This window comes from Sceloporus occidentalis, unplaced genomic scaffold, assembly GCF_023333645.1.
Source record: "Sceloporus occidentalis isolate IW3139 unplaced genomic scaffold, rSceOcc1.0.p SCAF_4, whole genome shotgun sequence".
In the NCBI taxonomy this organism is placed as follows: domain Eukaryota; kingdom Metazoa; phylum Chordata; class Lepidosauria; order Squamata; family Phrynosomatidae; genus Sceloporus; species Sceloporus occidentalis.
The window spans coordinates 175,770,020-175,794,035 of record NW_028316984.1 but is presented as its reverse complement, the minus strand read 5'-3'; the positions used below and the strand labels follow the sequence as shown (position 1 = coordinate 175,794,035).

The window sequence follows — 24,016 nt, the reverse complement described above, 5'->3', positions numbered from 1 at the left end:
GTGTAAGTACTGTACCTTAACTCTTATCAAAATGAACTGCCTCCTTCTCTGAATCAGGCTGCGAAAGATGAGAGGGAATCTAGAAGAAGCACTTGACCCCCTTTATGCCATAGTGCTGCTTCTGGCCTTTTGGAATGCCAGAAACACTGGTGAGGGTGACAGTTCTTTGGTGTTTCCCCTGAAAGGAGTGCCAAGAGAGTAGAGAGGATCAGTTCCTCTTTTAGGTACTCCCAGGATAGATTAATGTCTCACCTTTTACCACTCTACTCAGAGAAGGGAATGGTCCCTTTTTCAATAAGAATTAATGCTGTACCTTACCTCTTGCCTTTACATCTTATTTGCCATGTTGTGTTTCTGGTTGCTCCCCTCCCCCACACACACACATATCTCACAGCCACCATTTACTGTAGTTCTCTCCTCATCCATCCAACCTTTATGGTGAGCACAAACAGTTATGCCTGCCAGAATTTTGTAAATTCTTTGGCATCATTTTCCTTTGCTTCATCCTTTGCATCTTTTGTTTCATGTCCCTAAGTTTTATCCTTGACTTATCCACAGATCATATGAAAATCCATAATTTTGCTCCCAAACCAACCTAGTGATCCCCAAACTGCGCTCTTTAAGAAATTTCAGACTTCAGCTTCCAGAAGCCTCAACCATGTTGGTCAAATAGTCTGGGATTCTGGGAGCTATAAAATCCCTTAAAGAGCACAGTTTGGAGGCCACTGGATTAGAGGGAACATGGAGTCCTTTGCAGCTCTTTCAATTCCATGATCAGGAACTAGCCTTAGGAATAGTCCGTTTACCTCTTCAACACACACTTTCTCCCTATTTCACTTGTCAACCTTTACCATGGTTCAGTATTACATTCCCTTGGCACTAATCATTTTGATTCTAATAGGGTTTTGTTTTTTCATCAGCACTCGGCTAATACTGTCTTTCAGTTCTTAGTTAATTTGGAAGCTTACTAGCATTCTCCATAGATAGGATGAGAGAAACGATGGGGTGAAGCAGATGGGCCAGTAAGACTGCAGCAACCAGACTCTGTGGTCCCAAGGGCACCCACTTCTATGGTCCTGAACGGGCCATGAAAAGAAGTGGTAAGAGGCCGCTCCTTTTGCGGCCAGTTTGTTTGGCGGCCCTGGCATGGCCTCTTCGCAGCCTCTTCGCAATCTGGGGGTGTGCATCATGTGGATCCCCCCCCCCCCCAGATCATCCCATTGGCAGCCCTTTTGGGCTGTCTGTTTGAGACATTTTAAACAGTCCTGCATTTTTTACTGAGAAGGGACCGATTACTTCTTTCTCCTTCATGCTAGCCCATTTAATGATTAAGTTGGTAGGTAAGAATTGACTGCCCAGAGTGCACTGACATGGAAATAATTCTTTCTTACCTGTATAGTAACCATGTCTATGTGTGTGCCTAAAAGTCAGCTGTCAACTTATGGTGACCCCATAAAGGTTTCTTAGGAAAGAAGTACTCACAACTGGTTTTGCCAGTTCCTTCCTCTGAAATATAGCTTACATGGTAGTCACTGCATGTTGTTAAATATAGGGCTCTATAGATATATGGTTAAAGCTATCAGGATAAGATGGGAGTAATTCTGTCTAGGTCTGTATCTTGGGAGTGAGCCACATAGTTATTTCATGCCAGTTAACTCCTTTTGCATGTTGAATTTAGAGAAAAATAGCCCCAAACTGCTTGAAAACTGATAAAGTAACTTCAGGAATTGACGTTTAATTTGTATATGCAGAATATGACATGCTTATTTTTTTTCTGTAGATGATGTGGTATTTTGTTTTTCATTAATATGTTAAAGCTTTTACTGGGTCGGAATTTTGAAGAAGCTGTAGAGAAAACGGATGTGTTTTTTAAAACATGTAGGCAGTATTCTGTCAGTTCAGTACAGTGGTCCCCCGGGTTACGAAATTAATTCGTTCCGCTGCCCTTTTCGTAACCCGGAAGACTTTCGCAAGCCGAATTGCCATAGGCGCTAATGGGGAAAAGCCGCGATTTGGTGTGAAATCGCGCCGAAAAGCACCAAAAGTTTTTTCGTAACCCGAAAAAACTTTCGTAACGCGGAACAGTTTTTTTAAATAATTTTTTTTCGTAACCCGGGAATTTCGTAAGGCGGCGCATTCGTATTCCGGGGTACCACTGTACTCCTAACAGTGTAGTGATCAGTTCACTGGAACCTGAAACATACATTTGATCCTATTTTCAGGTCTTTGGCTAGCCTTCACAGTATATCATGTATATCAGAAGACATAATCCTGCAGTATTTTAGATAAGCATCCATCTTGAAGAACAAAGTGTCCCCATGTCTTTTGGAATTTCCTAAGTCATTTGCCTTTCAGCATGAGGGAATGGTGTGACAGAAATCTTGGCCTTTTTCTGCAGTTACTATATCTGTTAATATGTCGCATCTTGCATCTTTGTTATTACTAACCTTTTTGATGTTTTAATTTTATTTTTTAAACCAGGATATCTTACTCATTAACCTCATCATAGAACACATGATTTGTGATACAGATCCTGAACTTGGAGGAGCAGTCCAGCTGATGGGTCTCTTGCGTACCTTGGTGGATCCAGAAAATATGCTAGCTACTGCCAATGTAAGTTGATATTTGACCATAATTACATATGTTTTCTTGTTGTTAAATTTTTTAGGCGAGTATGCTTTTTGTATTCATTCATTCATTTATTTATTTTCTAAAGAAAACAGAAAAGACAGAATTCTTGGGGTTCTTCTACAAACATTGTATGCATGTCCTTACTGCACCATTATTGGCCAATACTACAGAGGAAAAGCCTAGTAAAGGTAAGACATGAGGAGTCTTTTATTCTGTTTTAGATGCCCGCAACCCTAGTACGTATGGAGTATGTACAAAATGGTGGCGCCCTGTTCACACGGGCGCCGCCATTTTGATGTAACGGACACCTAGTGTCTGCACATTGCGGCACCCAGGTGACATCGCGAGTGCACCAATGGTGCACTGCGGAGTCACTGGCGCGTCGCAAAAAGAAACCGCTTTTTGCGGCTTCTTTTTCTTGCCATTGTGGCTTGCCAGCGGCACAAATGGCGCCGCCGCCAGACCGTCCTTTAAGGACGGTCTGTAGCGCACCATAGAGATGGAGAGAAAGTTTTATCTTCACCACATAAGTGTTCCAAGCTGCAGTACTTTACTCATAATAGTGAATGGCAATAATTTATTTATATGAAAAAAAGCAAAAGGATACACTTGGGGATATACTTGGGATATGGTCTCAGACTGCTCCCTCCTTAAAAGACTATCTGTCTACCAAGAATCATCCCTGCACTTATGTGCATAGCCCTATCCTTATAGTTCCCTCATGCACTCTCAGCAAATATGGTCAGAGCAAGCAGTGAGGAGGGGAATGTTTAAATGCCACAATAGCAGGAATGGAAGGCACTTGATAACCGAAGGAAAGAATCTGATGATCAACAAAGAAAATTAAGTAGTGCAATTTGGGATTCTTGTTATATATGCTTAGTTCTTGCAGGAATTAAACGACAAGACAAATACAAAATAGACATATTTTATGTATCAAAAACCAAAATGTTCATCAGCAAATATATTTGTTTTATTTTCAGATGATTTTCAAACAGCCCAGCTGTTGGCCTTGATATTAGAGTTACTAACGTTCTGTGTAGAACATCATACATACCATATAAAGAACTACATTATTAACAAGGATATTCTTCGAAGAGTGCTAGTCTTGATGGCTTCGAAGCATGCTTTCCTGGCATTATGTACGTATGACACAATATCGGGGCATTTCATGAGAGTGATCACAAACCTAGTTTTTGATTTATGATTTGATTTTTTGAAAAGCTTCAGTTATTCAGGATGCTTTGATTTGGATTTCCTGCATGGCAGTGGGTTGGACTCAATGGCCCTTGCGATCTCTTCCAATTCTATTATTCTGTGATTCTATGACCAACCAGTAGCTTTATTTTGACAGGGCTAATCTCATATTAATGGCATATGACATGCTGGAACTAAAAATATATTTTGCATTACTTAGCTTTTCAATATTTCTCTTTATACATCTAGATTAAAATATTAATTAGTAGAGAACATTAGTTGCACTGTGTATTTAGAAAGTTCATACAGTTCTATCTGAAGAATTATTTTTTGCAGAAGTAAAATTACCGTATATACTTGACTATAAGTCAACCTCATGTATAAGTTGAGGGCAGATTTTGGGGGCAAAATTATGGTTTTTGATATGACCCTTGGATAAGTCTAGGGTAAAACTTAAGAGACTTGCAACAAAGGATCTAAATGAGGAAGTCAAGGAAAACAGTACCAAAGAACCTACAAAATTATGGGAGGCATAATTGTTTTGGCTCACACTAAAGGCTGGATGAAAGAGAGAGTAGAGGGAGGTCAATACTTCCAGCACAGATTGCACTCTTGCCATTCACCAAGGAATGGTTCTCTCTTTAATAAGAGTTACAGTATTTATGTTTCTAGACCTATACATGAGTATATACAGTATTATAGAATGTATGTTTATACATTCTGTCTTTACAATATGAATACTACAATTACGTTGCTGTGGTTAAGCAGCACTTCAAATTGTAGTGTAGAAATATGAATGGTTAGATGCAATTAAGTCTACAGAAGTGCATAGAAATTCATTTTTACATTTACATTTTGTCGGACAACATACAGGTTTTTTTGTGGGGTTTTCGGGCTATGTTGCCATGTTCTAGAGGAGTTTCTTCCTGACGTTTCGCCAGCATCTGTGGCTGGCATCTTCAGAGAATGCTTGCCTGGAAAAGAGTTGGGTATATATGTACTGTGTGACCCTGGGATATATATATACCCAACTCTTTTCCAGGCAAGCATTCTCTGAAGATGCCAGCCACAGATGATGGTGAAACGTCAGGAAGAAACTCCTCTAGAACATGGCCACGTAGCCCGAAACCTCCACAAAAAACTATGGATGCCGGCCATGAAAGCCTTCGACTCAACATAGAGGATTACATGATTATGTGCACATGAGCTAGGCCTAGTAATAATCCAAGCTACGCTCTTGCACATCTCCAGTGTGCTTGTGTGAAATTGTGCTATGTCAAGCTAATACACATTACTTCTTTTCTAATGTTTTAATTTATAATTTTTTTCATAATAAACTATTGAATGTTTACTTTCTGTGTTTAGGGGTAGGCAATTTTGATGGTTCAGGGGACATTTTTACCTACCCTTGGACTTTCATCGGCTGTGCTCTTGCATTTGGCCCCAGAGAAGATATAGGGCCTAAATAGTAAATAGAACAAAATAGTTAATAGTGCCTCCTTCCCATTCTTTGGGGAGTACAGTTTGCCTCTCAGTATAATATTGCCTCCCTTGGGCCTTTTGGGGACTTTAAAATACCTTTTAAAGAAAAAAAAAGTGGATTATCACTTCTGCTTTCTGAAAAAAGGAGCCTGCTTTGGCCCCCAAAAGACCCAATAGAGATGGAAGTACAGTTAGATGACAAATTGTGCCCCGAAAGCTTCTAGGAGTGTGCTTTGCCATGTGCAGGCCAGTTTTTAAAGGGTCAAGGTGACCTGGGAGTCCACACATGAAAAGAATAGCAAAGATAGTTGTGCAAATGGATTTCCACTTGTGTAGAGTTGGATGTCTTTATTAATGAGTTTGTGACCAGCTGCTTATGCTATGAGCTGCTCTGTTAAAGTAAAATGTTGAGAGTGTTTGTAAAGCTTAATCATGTTTCTTCATTAGGTGCCCTGCGTTTTAAAAGAAAGATAATTGGATTGAAGGATGAATTCTACAATCGCTATATAATGAAAAGTTTCTTGTTTGAACCAGTGGTCAAAGCATTTCTCAGCAATGGTTCCCGCTATAATCTGATGAACTCTGCTATTATAGAGATGTTTGAGTTCATTAGAGTGGTGAGTACTCATTTCTACAGAGAGGATGAGTGTTGAGATTGCTTTGCATCCCAAAATGCCAACAAATCATATTACATCTGAGAACGTAAAGCCGGGGATTGGGAGTCTCAAGATGTTGCGACTACAATTCCCATCTCAGCACTGGCAATGCTAAATGGGACTGATGGGAACTGGAGTCCAGCTACATCTAGAGAAACACATATGTATCCTGTTGGATAGGAAGTTTTTTAAATGAATCTGAGCACTCTTTTGAAAAGAAAGAAAGAAACGGAGAGCAAAACAAGGAAGAAAGTAGTCTTTTTGGACATGTTGGAATAGCAGACAGTGGCTAATCCAGGCAAGGGGAGAGGATGAACCCTGGGAATGTGGGTGGATAGGTATTTCCATCTTACTGATCATGATGAGGGTTTGAGAAATTACATGGCTTTTTAGGAGAAGAGGTTTATAATCAGTGTTTAGAATTAGAACTTGAGTAGGAGTACCACAGTACAGTGGCCTCTTCCTAACCATGGGTGTTCCGTCCCAAACAAAAACATCTTCCTGTGGCTATTAGGGAGGGTTCCACTCTTCTCTAGGAAGAAAGTGCCAGAACTTGGGAGCACCCAGCAGATGTACCTCTGAGGATGACAGGACAGAGAAAAAGTCCTCCCCAAAATATCTCAAAACACAGGCAGGCTTACATTGGGGAATATGGCCTGTTACAGACTGCCAAAATAAAGCTGCTTTGGGTCTCTTTGGAGGTATGCTGTTTAAATGATGCATGGGTCCTAAGAGTCTGGAGGTCACACCAAAGCCACGCTCCAGTCCTAAGGGCTAGAGTGCAGCTTTGTTGCAGCTTCCAGATTCTTAGGATGCATGCATCATTTAAACAGCATACCTCCAAAGAGACTTGAAGCAGCTTTATTTTGGCAGTCTGTAACAGGCCTATGGTTCTTAGATAAGCTGGATGCAAGCAGTATAGTACTTTGTAGGTAACTGTTTGAATGATATCCTGAAAGAGACTGCAGCCAATGGAATTTTTGCAAGAAGGGAGTTTGCTTTCTGTAGCCAACCCCAGTTAACAGTCTTACTGTTAACTCTTTGGACCAGCTGAGTTTTCTGAGGTCTCTTCAAAGGTGTCATCATCACAATGCCACCACTGTACATGCCACTTTACATAAGCATTTTACAGTTGTTAATTTGGCAAAATCTCTGCCTTTAAGCTTAAAATCTAAAATCCATGCCTAATTCATGTAAGACACATTACAGTAATCCAGATAGGATGTAACTAAGGCATGTGTCACTGACCAGATCCAGCATCTCTTGCACAAGAATAAATGACAAATAAACGGTGTACTGCCAAAACATGAACTTCCAGGCTCAGGTGAATCCAGGAATACACCCAAGCTACAACCCCAGGATTTCAGAGGGAATGTAACCCCACCCAATGGTGGCTGAATCTCTGTGCCCTGATCTGCTTTTGTATTGATCCGGAACACCTCTGTGTTTGTCTGGATTAAATTTTAATTTGTTCACCCTCATCCATTTCTAATGACAAGCACTGTTTTAGCACCATAGCTTATGTTCACCCTGTGCTCCAGTAAGACCTAAATCCCTTTTGCATGTACTGTTGTCAAGCCAAGTGTTACCTATCCTATATCTGTGCACTTCATTTTTACTGCCCAAGTGTAGTATCCAACATTTTTTCCTGTTGAAATTCATTTTGTTTGTTTTGGCTCAGCTTTCTAATCAGTTAAGATCATTTTGAATTTTGATCCTGTCCTCGGGGGTATTAACTGTCCCTCCTATTTTAGTGTCATCTGTAAATTTGGTAAGCATGTTCTATCCCATCATCCAAGTCACTGAAGAATAGCGTTGGGCCCAGGACAGAACCCTGTGGTACCTTGCTAGCCGTTTCTCTCCAAGTTCAGGTGAAGCCACTGTTGAGTACTCTTAGCATTTGTTCAGTCAACCAATTATAAATCCACCTAACAATTGCATTGTGAAGCTCACATTTTACAAACTTGTTTTGCAAATATACCATAGGAGTTCTTGTCAAAGACCTTACTGATATCAAGATATGATATATGTCTTCATCTACCAAGCTTATGATTTTATCCAAAAAAAAAGGGGGGGGGATTAGTCTGGCATGATTTGTTTCTGAGAAACTCATGCTAACTATTACTAATCACAGCACTCCTTTCTAAATGCTTATAGACTGCCTGTTTAATGATCTTTAGAATCTTTTCTGGTATTGATGTCAGGGTGACTGAACAATAGTTATTTGGGTTCTCTTCTCCCCCCCCCCCCTTTTTTTTTTTTTTTTTTTTTTTTTTTTTTTTTTTTTTTTTGAAAATGGGGACAACATTTGCCCTCCTCCAGTCAGCTGGAACTTGAAACAAAGACATGTTGTCAAGGCAAACATGAGGTGCTAAGCCACTCCCAACAGAGCAGTCTCAACTTGAATGTTGAAGTTGCCCAGTGCAACAAGCTGAGAGGACTCCCAACACCAGCTTCCCAAGACTACACTGCCTAGCTCAGGAAGAGAGACTGTTGAGCAGTGAGGTGATGGTACACCCATATAATCTCTCAGGCACTCATGTTCAGATACACTTTAACCCAGAAAACTGTAGGTCAGGGGGACTAGATTTAGTAGGCCACTGGACTCCACCTCCCTGCTGCCTGCTGTCATTTGCAGCTGCGCAGAAAATGCCAGTGGACAAAGTTTAGAGGGATTACCCCATTGCCTGTCTTCCTGCTCCAGCCAGGTCTGTGTGATACATGCCAGGTTAGCATGTTCATTCAAGATCAAATCCTGAATGACCCGGCATTCACCAGCAGCATTTTCAACCTGAGCAGCTGTTGCCAAGACTGTCTAGGTTATTAGGGTTGGAGGACAGTTTGGGGGACAACCCACACTCTGTTTAAATTACCTCTCCTATTAAAGTGTAACTGTTTCCCCTGTCTGTATCTCCTGCCTTATACAGTTGTGATACCTGCTCTCTGAGACAGAGCATCTCTCCTTGTCTTTTAAAAACTCATACTTCAGTTGTAGACTGATGGTACTCTCAAGGATGGTAAATTCAGGCAGCCTTCAAGCAAAATCTGAATCTGCAAAGCCTTTCCCTTTCTTTTGGGCAGCAACCCCCTCCCCCGGTGTAAACCCTTTTCACGGTGTCTCAGTAGCAGCAATGCACCCCCCCCTCCTGCTTTTATCTGCCATCTCATCTGCTGCACTTGGATTGGTGACATTTGCTGGAAGAAACTGTTCAATCACAGATGTTTATCACACTATACTCTTAAAGTGCTACTATTCCACTTTGACTCCTCTAGCTGCCTCCTGTTGCATTTTGGGATTGGCAGTTTTAAGGAGGGGTATTTAGAATTCTCAGGCACAGAAGTTCTCTGCCTGAGAATTCTAAATACCCCTCCTTAAAACTGCCAATCCCAGAATGCAACAGGAGGCAGCTAGAGGAGTCAAAGTGGAATAGTAGCACTTTAAGAGTATAGTGTGATAAACATCTCTGTTTGTGGGCCTCAGTGCATGAGGATGTAGTTCTTTCAGGAAAGGCCCATAGGTAGAATCAATCTGGCAGTAGCAGCAATAGTCCCTGGATGCAATAACATGTGCCTTTCATTGACTGTCTAGTGCACGTGTTCTTGGGGCTTTCTCTCCCGGGAGAAGGTGCTGGAATGCTAAGCTATAGCACTAAGGTGTTTTGAACATAAATAAATATGGATGTCCTGAATTCACTCTAATATGGTGTGTCTCAGAATAATTTGTTGTTGTTCTTGCTGAAGAGTAACAGTTATCCTGGAACCTTGTGTAATTTAATAATTCCTAATTAGACTTTTCCAAATGCAACACCAGTTCTGAAGCATGCAAGTTCCAAGCAAAAATTAAAACCAGTATATTCTTGCTATCAGCTTTTTGTCTGGGCATCTTGCTGAAGAGTAGACTTGTCTCAATTGTGAGTTTATTCTGAAAGTACATCATTGGTTCTTTTGTGCATGTATATACAAATTCCCTACTGCAATAAATGGTTTGTTTATGTATATGTGCCTCATCAGAATGAAATCATGACATCTCTTCCATAAACTGTAAAGAGGAATTTTGAATTCATGGATGAAAAGTAATATTGCACGAGTTTCTGTGCAAACTTATACATACTTGTCTGGGAATTCAGTTGGAATTAACTTATTCAGTACATACTATTTCTTTTGCAAATGTTGCTCACTTGGATTTTATCAGAACCAACAGTCAGATTTTCAGAAAGATGTTCAGACACCTATTTTGTTGTTAATAACTTTTCAGTTTGTTGACTGTTCTATAACTACTGATAACACTTCTCAACACCAATAGTACATAAGCGGTTAAGGAAAAGCATGCTTTCCCCAGCATTTTATATCTTGACTTTCTGCATACTTCCATTTACTGCATTTTCTGTAGTGACAGCCAAGTGAAAGCACATGCCGCTTAATGGTTACATGGATGACAAGATGTCTTCTGAAAAAAATAGTGTAATTCTCATACATCTTTGAGAGCACACTTTTGGCTTCTCTATGCAATTACTTTAACAATCTTAATTGGGAAAATAACTTTATTTTCTAGGAAGATATAAAATCCTTAACAGCTCATGTAATTGAAAATTACTGGAAAGCTCTAGAAGATGTAGACTATGTGCAGACATTCAAAGGTTTGAAATTACGTTATGAACAACAAAGGGAAAGACAAGATAATCCCAAGCTTGACAGGTTAGTGGACACAGAAATTGTTATTAGTTCTTTCAAAGGAATTTCCTATTAAGTAGAAACTAGTGAAACAGAACTGAAAAGTATCATTTTATACTGTTCCTCAGTATAGCTTTATTCTGTTTTAGTATCAGGTGACTTGACGCTTGATTTTTAAATGAAGAGCATGAGTTAGCCTGTAACAGCCAATGTACAGTGGAAGAATCCTGTAGGGTTTTTTTTTTTAAAGAAAGAAACCTATGAGGACTGTATTGAGAACATGTACCTCCATACATTTGAGCCAAAGAACTGCTCTGAATGGATGTCTATAACACAAATACATGATTCTCAAAATCAACAAAATTGTTCTGCCTCTTCTACAAAGTGCCAGATAGGTTTAAGTCGTGCAAATATTGAAGTTTTCAGATTGCTTGGAAGTTTAATTGGCATTGTTGATAGTGCAAGTAAGACTTGCTAGGGAAAGTGGGCTACATTTAAATTTTCACATTTCCTCTTATAGTGGAGACTACATAAAATGTAAAAAGCAAAATGTGGCCAAGATTATCCTTGTCAAAAATTTATTCATTTACACTAGTTCTGTGGAGGGGAAGGACTCCTCCTAATATGAGCATGTGCTTCATTGCTTGGCAGTAGTGCAGATATATATGCATAAGTATTATTGCACTCCTCCCTTTTGGTCTTCACTAAAGTTGACCAAGAAGTATATAATGCTGTGCAACATATCTGAAAATAAAGGCATCAGTGATAGCAATTTTGTATAGTGGTATTTTTTGAAATGCTTTGGGATAGCCCAAGTTCTGATTTTTTTTAAAAAAATAATAATAATGAAAGTACATTGTAAAACTCTATACTTTGTATTTTCCTAATTTAAAAAATTTAAAGATCCAGTTATAGAAACCAATAAACAGTTGAATTGACCTTAGTGAGTCTTACTTGTACTATCCGGGCTGTATGAGCACCTTTTGGGTGATTTGTAAACTTTGTACAGATACAAATTACACATAGAGTATGCAGCTGGTAGCTTATAATTGTTTTTACAGTACTCTCCTGCACTAGAAAGTCATATCAGAGATGAAAGAAATAAAAAAGCATGTAACAGGGTCAGGAATACATGGCTAGAGACAGGTGCACACATAGACACTGTCTCTTATTTGACAACTGCACCTTGATGTACCATGTGAGTTCAGCTAAAACACCTTGCCTTCATATATAGTGACTGTTTTAATGTGCAGTTCAAAAAGATATAACATTGAAGGTTATGTCACTGAGATGAAATATGTAATAATTTTAGCATGTTACTACTGTGTATTTATAAACTTGGAGGAAAATCCTTTTCCATAGCATGCGTTCCATCTTGAGAAACCATAGATATCGGAGAGATGCAAGGACTTTGGAGGATGAGGAGGAGATGTGGTTTAACACTGATGAAGATGATATGGAAGATGGAGAAGCAGTTGTGCCACCCTCAGACAAAAGTAAAAATGATGAAGATATTATGGATCCTATAAGTAAATTTATGGAGAGAAAAAAATGTAAGTAATTGAAATAACATGTTTCTGGCTTAAGTAAATTGATAGAACAGTCCTAACTCCTAAGATCTGCTAAGGGGGGGGGGGGAGGGACCCTTCCCCTTCACGTAGCATATATCTACCACAGATTTCATAGTTACACCTGGAGAAAAATCAATGGATAGAAAATGTGTTATGGCATTGCAATATGTGTTGCTTATGTTCTTAGGCAATTTATTTATAATTAAAATTAACCTGTTCCTGGTGTTATAGTTTTCAGTTAATAAGGATTTTCAAATGATAAGAAAGATCTACTCAATATAAAGGAAAATTGTAAATTTCCTTACAACAGTTCATTTAAGAGAGCTTAGCAAGACTACAACAATGAAAGGGATACATACATGGGGAGAGATAGACAGACATGCTATAGAACCCAGTATTGCTCAGGAGAATTTGTGAGCTTAAAATCTGCTTACAGAGGTCCTTCCATATTCCCTGGGGTTAGGGGGTGAAAGTGGGGAAAGTGCAAATAAAAAAATACTATTCTTTTTACCTAACAAAACACCTCTCTAAGAATCTCCAGGTCCTCACATGCAACTCTGTCGTCAACATCTTTCAGAAGTTGATCATAGAATCATGCTGGAGGATCTACAAATGCCTAGAGAAGTGTTTTCTGTAGGAACATCTAGGTTCTCCAATACAACTCTATGGTCAGCTTCCAGCAGAATTGTGCTGGAGGACTTAAGAGATTGATAGAGAGAACATATTAATCAAAACCGCAAATAGTCAAATCTGCAAAAGTCAAAGCTGTAAATGTGGAGGGCCGACTGTATTGTTCATGTCTCTTGAGAGAGCCCTTGAGGTGGGCTACTATATGTAATAGTCTGTATGAATAAACAGAGTAAATATGGTGCCTTCTCCAGGCCTTCTCAACTAAATTTTGACTGCACCACAGTTTACATGGTAACTCAGACCATCCCAAATGTTGCCTCTAGATTTGGTGAAAATTCAGCCTGCAGTTTACATGTAATGCAAGAAAAGAAAAGAAACACACTTAATTTTGTTCATAGAGATTTTCCCGTCTGAGTCCTTAACAAATATTTAACATTTGTAGCATGCATTGTAAAAGACCATAGCTCAACAGGCACTGCCTTACAGATTAATAGGGAGCTGGGGATGTTTAGCCTGGAGAAAAGAAGATTAAGAGGTGATATGTTAGCCCTGTTTAAATATTTGAAGGGATGTCATATTGAGGAGGGAGCTAGCTTGTTTTCTGCTGCTCCAGAGAACAGGACCCGGAGCAGTGGATGCAAGCTACAGGAAAAGAGATTCCACCTCAACATTAGGAGGAACATCCTGACAGTAAGGGCTGTGTGACAGTGGAACACAGTTTCTCGGAGTGTAGTGGAGTCTCCTTCCCTGGAGGTCTTTAAACAGAGGCTGGATAGCCATCTGTTGGGGCTGCTTTGATTGTGATTTCCTGCATGATAGAGGGTTGGACTGGATGGTCTTGTGGTCTCTTCCAGCTCTATGATTCTACACCTTGGCATTTACATGGCTGACTGCAACTGCTGTTAAACCTTACTATTCAACTCAACTCTCTCTCTCCCTCTCTCTGTGCATATTTGTGCTACAATTTTTGCTTACAACCAATTATAGTATTCTGTGTAGCTTGCAAAATACAGTGTCAATGTAGCAGTAAGGTTAATATAAAGGATGCTACATAAAAATTAGTGGATTAAAATGTACAGATCACTTTCAGAAGTAAAGGCCTTCATTTGATACAGAAGAGTATGTAAAGAAGGCATCAGATGAGCCCTCAGTTAAGGAAGGCATTTTATAACAGATGCTGTTATTGAAAAAGCTTTTTCCACTTTAGCAAGTACATTTGGACAGGCATGTGTGTTGCACAACTAATAGAGACAGAATAACTACATATCTCTTCCTTTTTCTCAATTCCAATCTTAATTAATTAATTTTAATGTTACCTTTCTCCCCCCCCCCCCCCCCAAAACAAAAAGAGGCTTAGGGCAGAGTGTTTGTTTGTTTGTTTTTTAGTGTTGAACCTTTTCCATTTCACAGAAGAGCTTTGTTACATCATTATTTGTTTTAAATTCTAGTTAAAGAAAGTGAAGAAAAGGAGGTCCTTCTTAAAACCAATCTCTCTGGTCGACAGAGCCCAAGTTTTAAACTTTCCTTCTCCAGTAATACAAAAGCTAACCTCACCAGCCAGTCATCTGCAAGTAATTTGCCTGGGTCTCCTGGATCTCCAGGATCTCCTGGGTCACCGGGATCTCCTGGATCAGTTTCTAAAAGCACATCTCAAATGGCAGCTATAACTACCAAGGTACTGTTTTCACCTGAATCATTATATCAAAACTACAGTATATACTAGAGACAAAGTTTCTACGTTTGCCATTCTGCAGTCTTCATTCATTTATTTCACCTGATCTGATATGTAATAACAAAGAAATCTTCTTTGTTGTTGTCATTTTTCCTTGAATTCTCCCTTTCCCCATAGGACTGGTACTCCAAGTGGCTTTAAATAATGGTAACAGTTATTTTGTATCCAGATGCACTTAAGATATGTGTGTGTATCAGTTTCATATGTGCTTTTTTGGTTAATCTGTTCTATCCTGTTCTTTGTTAATCGCCATTTTTAAAATTTTATTTATTTATTTTTGCTCTTACAATTTAATAAGGCCAAGATTTCTTACAGCCTTAACATAATGTAAATATAGGCCTGGAGCAGATGGGTGGGAAGGAGCAGGCTGGGACCATGGCGAGAGCATGGCCCCCTCCAAAGTGGACTGCTGCCAATGGCCCCAGCCCACGCTGCTGGCTCCTTTTTGCTCCAGTCCAAAGGACTGGAGGGCGGAGTTGGAGCAGCTTCAGGCCACTTTGAGGGCACACATCATGTAAACACCACACCCCTAAAGGAGCCACTTCTTTTGGCCCATCTGTTTCGGGCCATGGTTTCTCTGTATCCAGCAGCTGTGCAACTGATTGCACACCAAGGTCTGGAGTTTACCTATTGTGTAGTGGTAGGATAAGTCACTCCCATCTAGTCCCCCATGAAGACTATGCATATATTTGTAGAACAACTGGCTGCACTAGAGGGCATTGACTTGCGCAACTACTTTTATAATAGTAGTGCCCCAACAAGATTGCACTTGGTATTTTCCAAAATATTTTTTATCATAAACAACATACTTTCCTTTAGGGAAAAGTTTTATCTTAAAATACACATATTATATGCATTTTGTTATTTTTCTGAGCAGAGAGCTGCAGCATAACGTTTAGAGAACTGTGAAATTGAAAGAATTACACTCCAAGCCATACTAGGTATAGATCAAATCAATTCACATTTCAGTTCATAAAGAACAATTTTTTTAAAAAAAATCTTCTGCTTCTTCTCCCATTCCCTACTTTTTGTATCACACAGACTGAGGCAGAGTTCTGGAAAACGTAAATGCCTATATACTCTTTGACCCAGAGATGTGGGGTGGAAAATTTTCTAATGCTATATTTTTCCATGGAAATTTTTTTCACTCCAGATATATGGATATAGATACATATACACTTATCCATATTTGTGCAGACTGTATTTTTGGTTAAATATCAGGGAAGTATATGGTATTATCTTTACATTATTACAAATATCATAATAAAATAATTTCCACATAAAGCTTTGAATAAACATGGCTATCATGATTATCAGAACTAGAACGATCAGCAGCATCCAAGATATATCTGTGTGTTCTGTAAAATTGCTAAACCAAATAACATTATTTACAGTGCTGAAAAATTTTCCATAATTTTTTCCAGTTATAACCTCTGGAAAACTTGATTGGGCCTAATAAAAGTATTGTTCATTTGTAAGTTGGCTGCTTTTTTCCTGTAGCTTAATTAAGATGGATACTATTTCTAAAAGAAGGAAATGTTTTCTAAAACTATACAGATTATGAGGTTATGAGAAAAGAGTGTTGGCTTTTTAGGACTTGCCCAATAGCTTTTGTATTGAAGAAGAGGTGAAGTGCGGAAGAGTTATAGATGCTCATGTTTAGTTTGGAAGATAAAACAGCTAATGTTTGTCTATTTGTTTTTTCCCATTTTTAGGGAGGATTAGTGGGTCTTGTAGATTATCCTGATGATGATGATGAAGATGATGAAGAAAGCCTACCTTTGTCACAGAAAGCAAAACTAGAATCCTCATAATGACAGCTCTGAAGAGCATTATCAGCTGCGTGATAAACTAGGTTTCCAGGGGAGTGGGAGAGTTGATAATTAAAAACTGCAATCTCTAACGGATTACTGTGTATAACACAGATCAACTTTTAAAAAATAGATTTCTGCTGATCAAGTGCCAATTTGAAGGAGCAGAAGAAGAGGAAATACTATGCTTTGTGGAAAAGACATGCCTTTGACCTCTCCAGCTTGGACCACACATTGCCCTTTTCTCAGGGAAGGAAATGGAAAATATAAAGCCAACAGGGCAGGAATTTTGGTAGTGGAATTCTGGATTGGCTGTTCAGTTGTTACAATCAGAATATGCTTTCTTGGACCATGTACAAGACTTTGAAGAAAAGGCTCTACTGCCGTAGTTCTTCACTTGCTAAGAATGCCAGCAGTTTCTTTGTATAAAGAGACCTGCCTTTGAAACCATACATTCTGAACATTTTAGTCGGGCTACAACAGTTTTTTTTTAAAAAAACAAAAACACTTGGGGGAGGGCTGAACATAAGTTTCCTCTTTTTTAATCCGTTCCCTTTTGCCCTTTAAACTGCAGATTTTTGTTTGGAGGTGAGGGATTTGTCTATCCCTTGATTAAAAAAAATTGAATGGAATTCTAGATGTCACTTATGTGTCATAATTTTATTTTTATTTTGCCCCGAGTGTATGCTTAGTTGTTGAGTATATATTTGGGACCATTAAAATTTTTGATGTAATATAATCTCACGGTTGTGCTGGTACCTGCTTCACTGTGTAATTCCGCTCTGCATCACAGTTCTTAATATGTTTAGGAATTTATGGGAGATGGTATAGTTTTTATTAAAAAGAGCAAATCTTGCCACAGTGTGCACACAAACAAAAGCAATACTATTTTGTGACTAAATATTTTATATTAAATTTTACATCACCAACTGTCTTGAACCGATTCAGGGGAGTAGGTTTTGCTTTTTAAAAAAGATACTTTTAAGCAAACATATCGATATGAAATTAGTATTCCAAAGAGATTTTGAAATTTCATAACTAGGAACCATGTTGGTACATTTAATTCAAATTTGAAGTGGTTATTTAAGAGAACAAATATACTGACACATTTGAATTTTGAAAATAAAAAAGAATAATTAAGATAAACATTACTGCATTAGTGGCATTTTTTAAACTTCTGACTCCCTTTGGAATACCAGTTTTACTGTTAAATCTTCTGGGGTGATTTTTTTTTAAAAAAATAGATTTCAGGTTATTAATTTAGTCCTGAGGAAAAAAATTTCCTCTGTTGTTCTGTTGATAGGTCAAAAAGCTATCTTCTCTGCTAATTGCAAAGTGGATTAATTTTAGTTCCTTTCAATGCAAGAACTATAAATATCCATTTGTTGGAAATTTAATTTGATGTTTGAGGAGCACATAGAGATGATACCTCCCTCATTTCGGAACTGCCCACCTGGCACTATTTTTGGGACCGTGTGTGTCAGTTCCTCTTGCCATACAGAGAAATTTACCAGTAAATCAAAGTGAATTTCATTTAGGTGAATGCATTTATTTTGACCCTCAAATCAAACCACAATCTTCTTTCTGCTTAATGAAGAGCATTCAAGTTAGGGGCTCACTTCATTTATTACTTTCCTCCACAGTGGAGGAGATAGGTGTTCTAAAAGTTAAAGTCCTATTTGCTCATTTAAAAACTTACTCAAAAAAAGAAGAGTGGAGCACATTGATCCCACAATCTCCTCCAGTTTTGTCAGTGTCATCCCTTGGAGAGCAAAAACTGAACAGGTCGGTTTCCTTGGTGCATGTGTGTGCCTCACACATTTGGAAATTCTAGGTTCTATGTCATATGAAGAATGTCTGTGTCTAGGAAAAACTCCCTGTTAAGACCCAATGGGTGAGGCTAGTGCATTTCCCTTTGTGAGCTATAGCAAGCAGTAGGTTTAAATTATTTCACAGTATTTTCTAGCGGGCATTGACTACTGTGGGTTTTATATGTTTTGATACTATCAAATATCCTGTTATTTCACTTAAGTCTCAAAAGTGGCTTACATTACATAAAATCCTCCCAGAGTTCAAGTTATTTACTAGTTGCTCATTTTGCTGAGTGTGTTTACTTTTGTTTATATAGTTTCCTAATCATTCTGCACTTTTCTAATTAAAAAGCAACAACACACTCAACCTCATCTCAAGAAGAAAAATGTATAGCAGGAAAATCCACTGGGGTTTGGCTCCAAAACCTTCCCGTGGATACCAAAATCAGTGGATGGTCAAGTCACATTAAATATGATGCTATAGTAAAATGGTATTCCTTATATAAAATGGCAAAATCAAGGTTTGCTTTTTGAAATTTATATATTTTAAAAAATATTTTGAAGCCATGGATGCTTGAATCTGTGGATAATGAGGGCCAACTGTAATCAGTCTATCTCGGACAGTAGTAGGCAATGGACTGGCTGTCTATGCCACCATGAGAACATAAGGATGTAGCACGTTGCTGTATTCCATGCTTAAGTATCCTGGATACAAAAAAAAAAAAAGAATGTGGATATGCTGCTATGTGGCAACTGCCTATTTTAATGTTCTTTGTTTATCATTCTTGGCATACATAAATGTTTCCTACAATTTGAGAGACTTTTCAATGTTTATATCAGATAGGGAATGTATGGCCCTTTGCAGATAACCAACTTAAGTCTCATTAGCTTTAGCCATCACAATTGATGAGAGATTATAGGAACTGTGGTCCATCATCTGCATGTTCCCCATCTCTGACTTTGCAGTGATTCAATTTTGCCATAGTCTAATGGACACCTAATGATTTGATATCAAAATATTGTTTTCAATCTAGCACTGCAAGTGTCAGGTCCACTGTTGAGCTTTAGCAAATATCTACAGTGACTTCTCAAAAAGATATCAGTGGAAGTTCTAGTCCCATATATTATATTATATAATATAATGTATAACAATTGGTGACAGAACATATAACCATTAGGGAAATAGCCATGCTGTGCACTGTCAAACCATACACTTGATTGGGAATGGTTTTTGTCAGGTTTCAAGACAGAAACTGACATCTCAGGAAATGCTTTTAAGACCTGAATTTGACCATGAATTCGTTATTCAAAAACTCAAAAGGGGTATAAAAATTTGATTGACATTAAAATCCATTTCCATATGAGTATATTTGTTGTGGAGGTCTTAAACTCACATGTTTCAGTGGTTCTTACAATGTACAATAGATACTTCAAATCCATATTTACATGCAATCAAGTGGTATTCAACCATATTGAATATGAGTATTGAGTATGTGTGCACCTATCCTGAGAAGCTGCTGGTTCTTACGAAAGACTACTGGGGAATGGGGATGGAAATCACAATCTTAAAAGCATTTCCCAGAGATGTCAGTTTCTGTCTTGAAACGTGACAAAAACCATTCCCAATCAAGTGTATGTTTTGACAGTGCACAGCATGGCTATTTCCCTAATGGTTATATGTTCTGTCACCAAAACCCCCGAAAAACCCACAAAAAACTATGGATGGCCATGAAAGCCTTCGACTCCTCACTCAGTGGGTTTACACGGCCAAGCTGGGATTTGAATCCTACTCTCAAGTCCAATGCTCAAACCACTACACCAAGCTGTCTCTCAATGATTTACTATTTGCTGTATGCTAAATGGTGGTACACTTAGTTCACAAAAACTGTACTTGAGCTCTAAATGGGTTGGATCTATAGGATAGGTTTTCAGATGTTTTTCCTCTCAGAATGACTGTGACTATGTAACCACTTGATAACTGAACATTTTGTTTGGCAGGTAGTGAAGAGAAGGTGCCACTCTACCAAACGTTTTAATGTGAACTCAATCGCTGTGCCATTCTGCCATGTGGTAAGGGAATTTTATAGCATGTGTCAAATAGAAATGAGATCACTTTTTTTTATTTCAACTCTTGTTTTAAGTCCCTGAAAGCAAATTCCAAACAAATAACTACAAAACGACGATTAGATTATACCAAAATACAAATGTGTGGCAAAATTATGGCCTGAAATCATTCTGTTATCAAATCAGTTCCAAAATTTGTTGTGACACATTCTAGGTGTTTCCACATTAGACGTTGTAATAGTCTTCCAAACCATGTTCATAAAGCTCCCAGCTTTATTTAAATAAATATCAGTAAAATTCCAGTTTGGCCTAAACAACTGAGAATGCTGATTTTTGTAGATCTGTTATAGTGACACCATTATATATTTCAAAATATACTGGATATCTTTGAGATGGCGAAGTACCAAAGAACAAAATGCTTTATTTTGCTTCTAAGCAGTGAGAAATGGATGCCATCCTTCCTTCTCTCTTTCTCTTTCTCTCTTTTGTGTCTGTCACATTGTAAAGCCAGTCTGTCTCTACCTTTAAAGAACTAATCATTGTGGACTGTTGATGAACAGCCAAGTCTTTGTTGATGCTTCAAACTGTTGCTGGGAAACAGTGGGAGAAAGGCAAATCCTTCTGTTTACACTTAGTACTAAACATATTTGAAAATGTCTTCAGTTGGAAAATCCCTTCCTCCTTCCAGTTTGTTTCAGAGGTGTAAGACGCCAACAAGATGCCTGGCAAAATAGTGCCTAAAGTCTTTTGAGGCAGAATGGCTGTACAGGATCTCACATTAAAAGTTTTTCTTTTTAAATAAAACATTATTTTATTGGAATACAGACACTGTGTTTAAAAATAAGGATACTGTGCGCATGGCCTCATTTGATGGGGCATAGCTACTAAGGGTAGTTAAATTTTTTAAATCTTTTTTCTAGCTTGCGTGCCAGGTATTATTTCTACTTAGAATATAATAATAGCTGGCCAAGAAGGTTAAGAACCATCTGAGCCAACACTATAAAAGTTGATACTGATGCTGAATCCGAACTCCCCTCTGAGTAAGGATACTGGAAAATGCTTAGGACTAACTTCCTCCTGACTTTATTTTGTGTGGCATTGTAGCTATGTTTCTGAGCTGGAAGTGATTTTGATCCGACATAATTTGGTTTCTTGCTTGCCCTGCCCTTTCTCTACCACTTTTTTTCTTTTCAGCTGGTAGATCTTATGCCAGCAGTTTGCTCTATCAGCAGATCTCTGAGATCAGTTTGCATAAAACAATTTCTGCCAGCAGAAGTCCTTGGCACCTAAGCCCAACTAGCTACAGCAGATACATCGTTGAGTTAGGATTATGCTGCTTGGTACACATTTTAATATGAATGGCTGAATCGATTATCTAATATGGGTTTAATGTAGATCAGGGATGGAGAAAATATATGCTCATATCACCACCTTGAGGGCATGGGGACAATTTTGTCCTTCCCATCCTAGACATACACACTACTGGCTGTTTTAGGCCTAGGAGAGGACTTTTTTCCCTAAAAGAACTTGATCTGGATGTTGACTTGAGATTACTGGCATTAGATAGTTTTTATAAAATTAGAGAAAAATAAATCAACTAGATTGATTTTAGTTCTTTGCCCTCCCCCTGCAGAAAAGGAAGATTTTACTGTTCAACAGAACATTAAATTTATAGTTGATTTATAGTTATAGACAGAACTGACAATCTTACAGAACAATTCTACACCACTAAGAGTTCAGTAGTGTTCAATGTACCTTCAGTATGTCTGTACTAGGGGTGGGTGACGGTAGCACTTCAGGTATTGTTGGACTTCAGTTCTGATACATTCTCACTATTGCCTATGCTGTCTAGGGCTGGTAGCAGTTGAACATCTGCAGAGTTCCAGTTGATATATAGGGCTGTGTGCATATGCCTTGAAGTCACTGTCGGCTTATGGTGACCACATGTATTTCATAGGGTTTTCATAGGCAAGAAATACTCAGAGGTGTTGTTGCCAGTTCCTTCTGCTGAAATATAGCCTTAAACATCTGGTATTCATTGGTGGTCTCACATCTAAGTACTCACCAGGGCTGACTCTGCTTAGCTTCCAAGATCATATGTGATCTGGTGCCTTTGGAGTATTTAGGCCCCCTTATAAAGGGTTTGTTGTCATTCTTGTGTGCCTTCAAGTCGCTTCTAACTTATGGGGACCCTAAGATGAACATATCAAAAGATTTTCTTGGCAAGATTTGTTCAGAGGAGGTTTGCCATTGCCTTTCCCTCAGGCCGAGAGCATGTGACTTGCCCAGGGTCACCCAGTGGTTTCATGGCCAAGGTGGGAATTGAACTCTGGTCACTAGTATCATAGTCCAACACTCAAACAAGTACACCATGTTGGTTGCCAAGACATAAATCCCAGCGAAGGAAGTAGGACTTAAATATAAGTACTCTCACTGGAATTCAGCACGTCTTTCTAAGTGGACTTACTACATGTGCAGGAAATAGAACTGAGTAATTCTGCAAGGTCTGTGCTGACTTAGAGATAGCTATGATGTTACAATGAGCAGGCATCCATTACACAATGATAGTCAGCATTACAATGCCATGGCCCTGTTATACAATGGGCACTAATGCTCATCACGGCAGCCCTGAGGTGGATCTGGACCCTGACATGGAAGCAGAGTACAACAGGAGTAACCAATGTGCATTGGAAGCATCTGATATACACCAGAATCACTTCATGTGCACCAGAATACCCTGGCGAGTCCACATCTTTGCATCTCTCTTAACAGGATTTTGTTGCATTTCTGCAACATAGCTATGGATTCATAAAGTTATGAAATGGCCCAGGTAGCACTGGACAACAACCCTAACACCAGAATAATAAATAATAGTAATAAATTTTTTATTTCTATCCCGCTTTTTGCCAGGCAATCAAAGCGGCGTACAACAGGTTAAAATACATCCATATATACACAATACCCCCCTTAAAACAAGATTAAACAATGTAAGATTAAAAACTACATATTAAAACCAACTAAGCTAAATAAAAATCATCACGGGCAGAGTTCACTGGATGGGAAGTCTTATTGGCCTTTTGGGAAACCTTTTGAGTTCCTAAGCTGTGGGCACCTGATAGGTTTGCCTTAGAAAATTGATTCCCAACTTTTTCTATACCCACATTCCTAGGAAATATTTGATTGATGTTTGAAACCCCTACAAAGGTAATGTCACATTTGAAGATGAAAAAATCTAATTTCTAATTTTTGAGTCACAAATTAAATCACATACAATATTGCAGGGGAACAAATAGAACTGCAAAAAGAAAACTCTTAACTCAGTGCATAAAATGCAAATCTAAATTGAGCAATTAGATTATAATTTATTCAGAAAAAAATGAAACTTCATCTTGCACCTTCTAGAGATGTGGGCACCTCAGGTTGGGAACCTCTGCCTTAGAGTTACCATAAGTTGGAAGCAACTTGAAGGTTCTCAACAACAAACAACATTGCTTCCTGTATTCTTGCTGGCTATTGCATGATTTTGTTTTTTTACTTCCATTTGAGCTGGGGTCATTTTTCAGATTTATTATATTACTCGTTAAATTATGAGTAGCACTGCCTTTCCAAATATGATGTGCATGGCAGCAAGTTCCAATTCTTCCTGTTCGCCAAAGGAAACGTTCATACACTTTGACATATTTTGGGATTTTTAGCCACTAGGTGGTGCAAACATTCATATTTTGGATTGCAATGCCATCCATGTTCATCTGGCCTTTTT

General features: G+C 38.5%; 1 protein-coding gene across 1 annotated transcript in view; it reads left to right on the top strand.

Annotated features, from left to right (window-relative positions):
- Positions 1-17,120, top strand: part of PPP4R3A (protein phosphatase 4 regulatory subunit 3A) — a 33,227-nt gene extending 16,107 nt beyond the window's left edge. Inside the window, exons 8-15 of the mRNA XM_089522405.1 lie at positions 2,482-2,613; positions 2,717-2,819; positions 3,615-3,773; positions 5,758-5,927; positions 10,519-10,661; positions 12,000-12,190; positions 14,287-14,513; positions 16,286-17,120. Coding sequence (XP_089378531.1) covers positions 2,482-2,613; positions 2,717-2,819; positions 3,615-3,773; positions 5,758-5,927; positions 10,519-10,661; positions 12,000-12,190; positions 14,287-14,513; positions 16,286-16,384 — 1,224 coding nt within the window. The 3' untranslated portion in view covers positions 16,385-17,120. The remainder of the gene's footprint in view (positions 1-2,481; positions 2,614-2,716; positions 2,820-3,614; positions 3,774-5,757; positions 5,928-10,518; positions 10,662-11,999; positions 12,191-14,286; positions 14,514-16,285) is intronic.
- Positions 17,121-24,016: the final 6,896 nt, after the last annotated feature.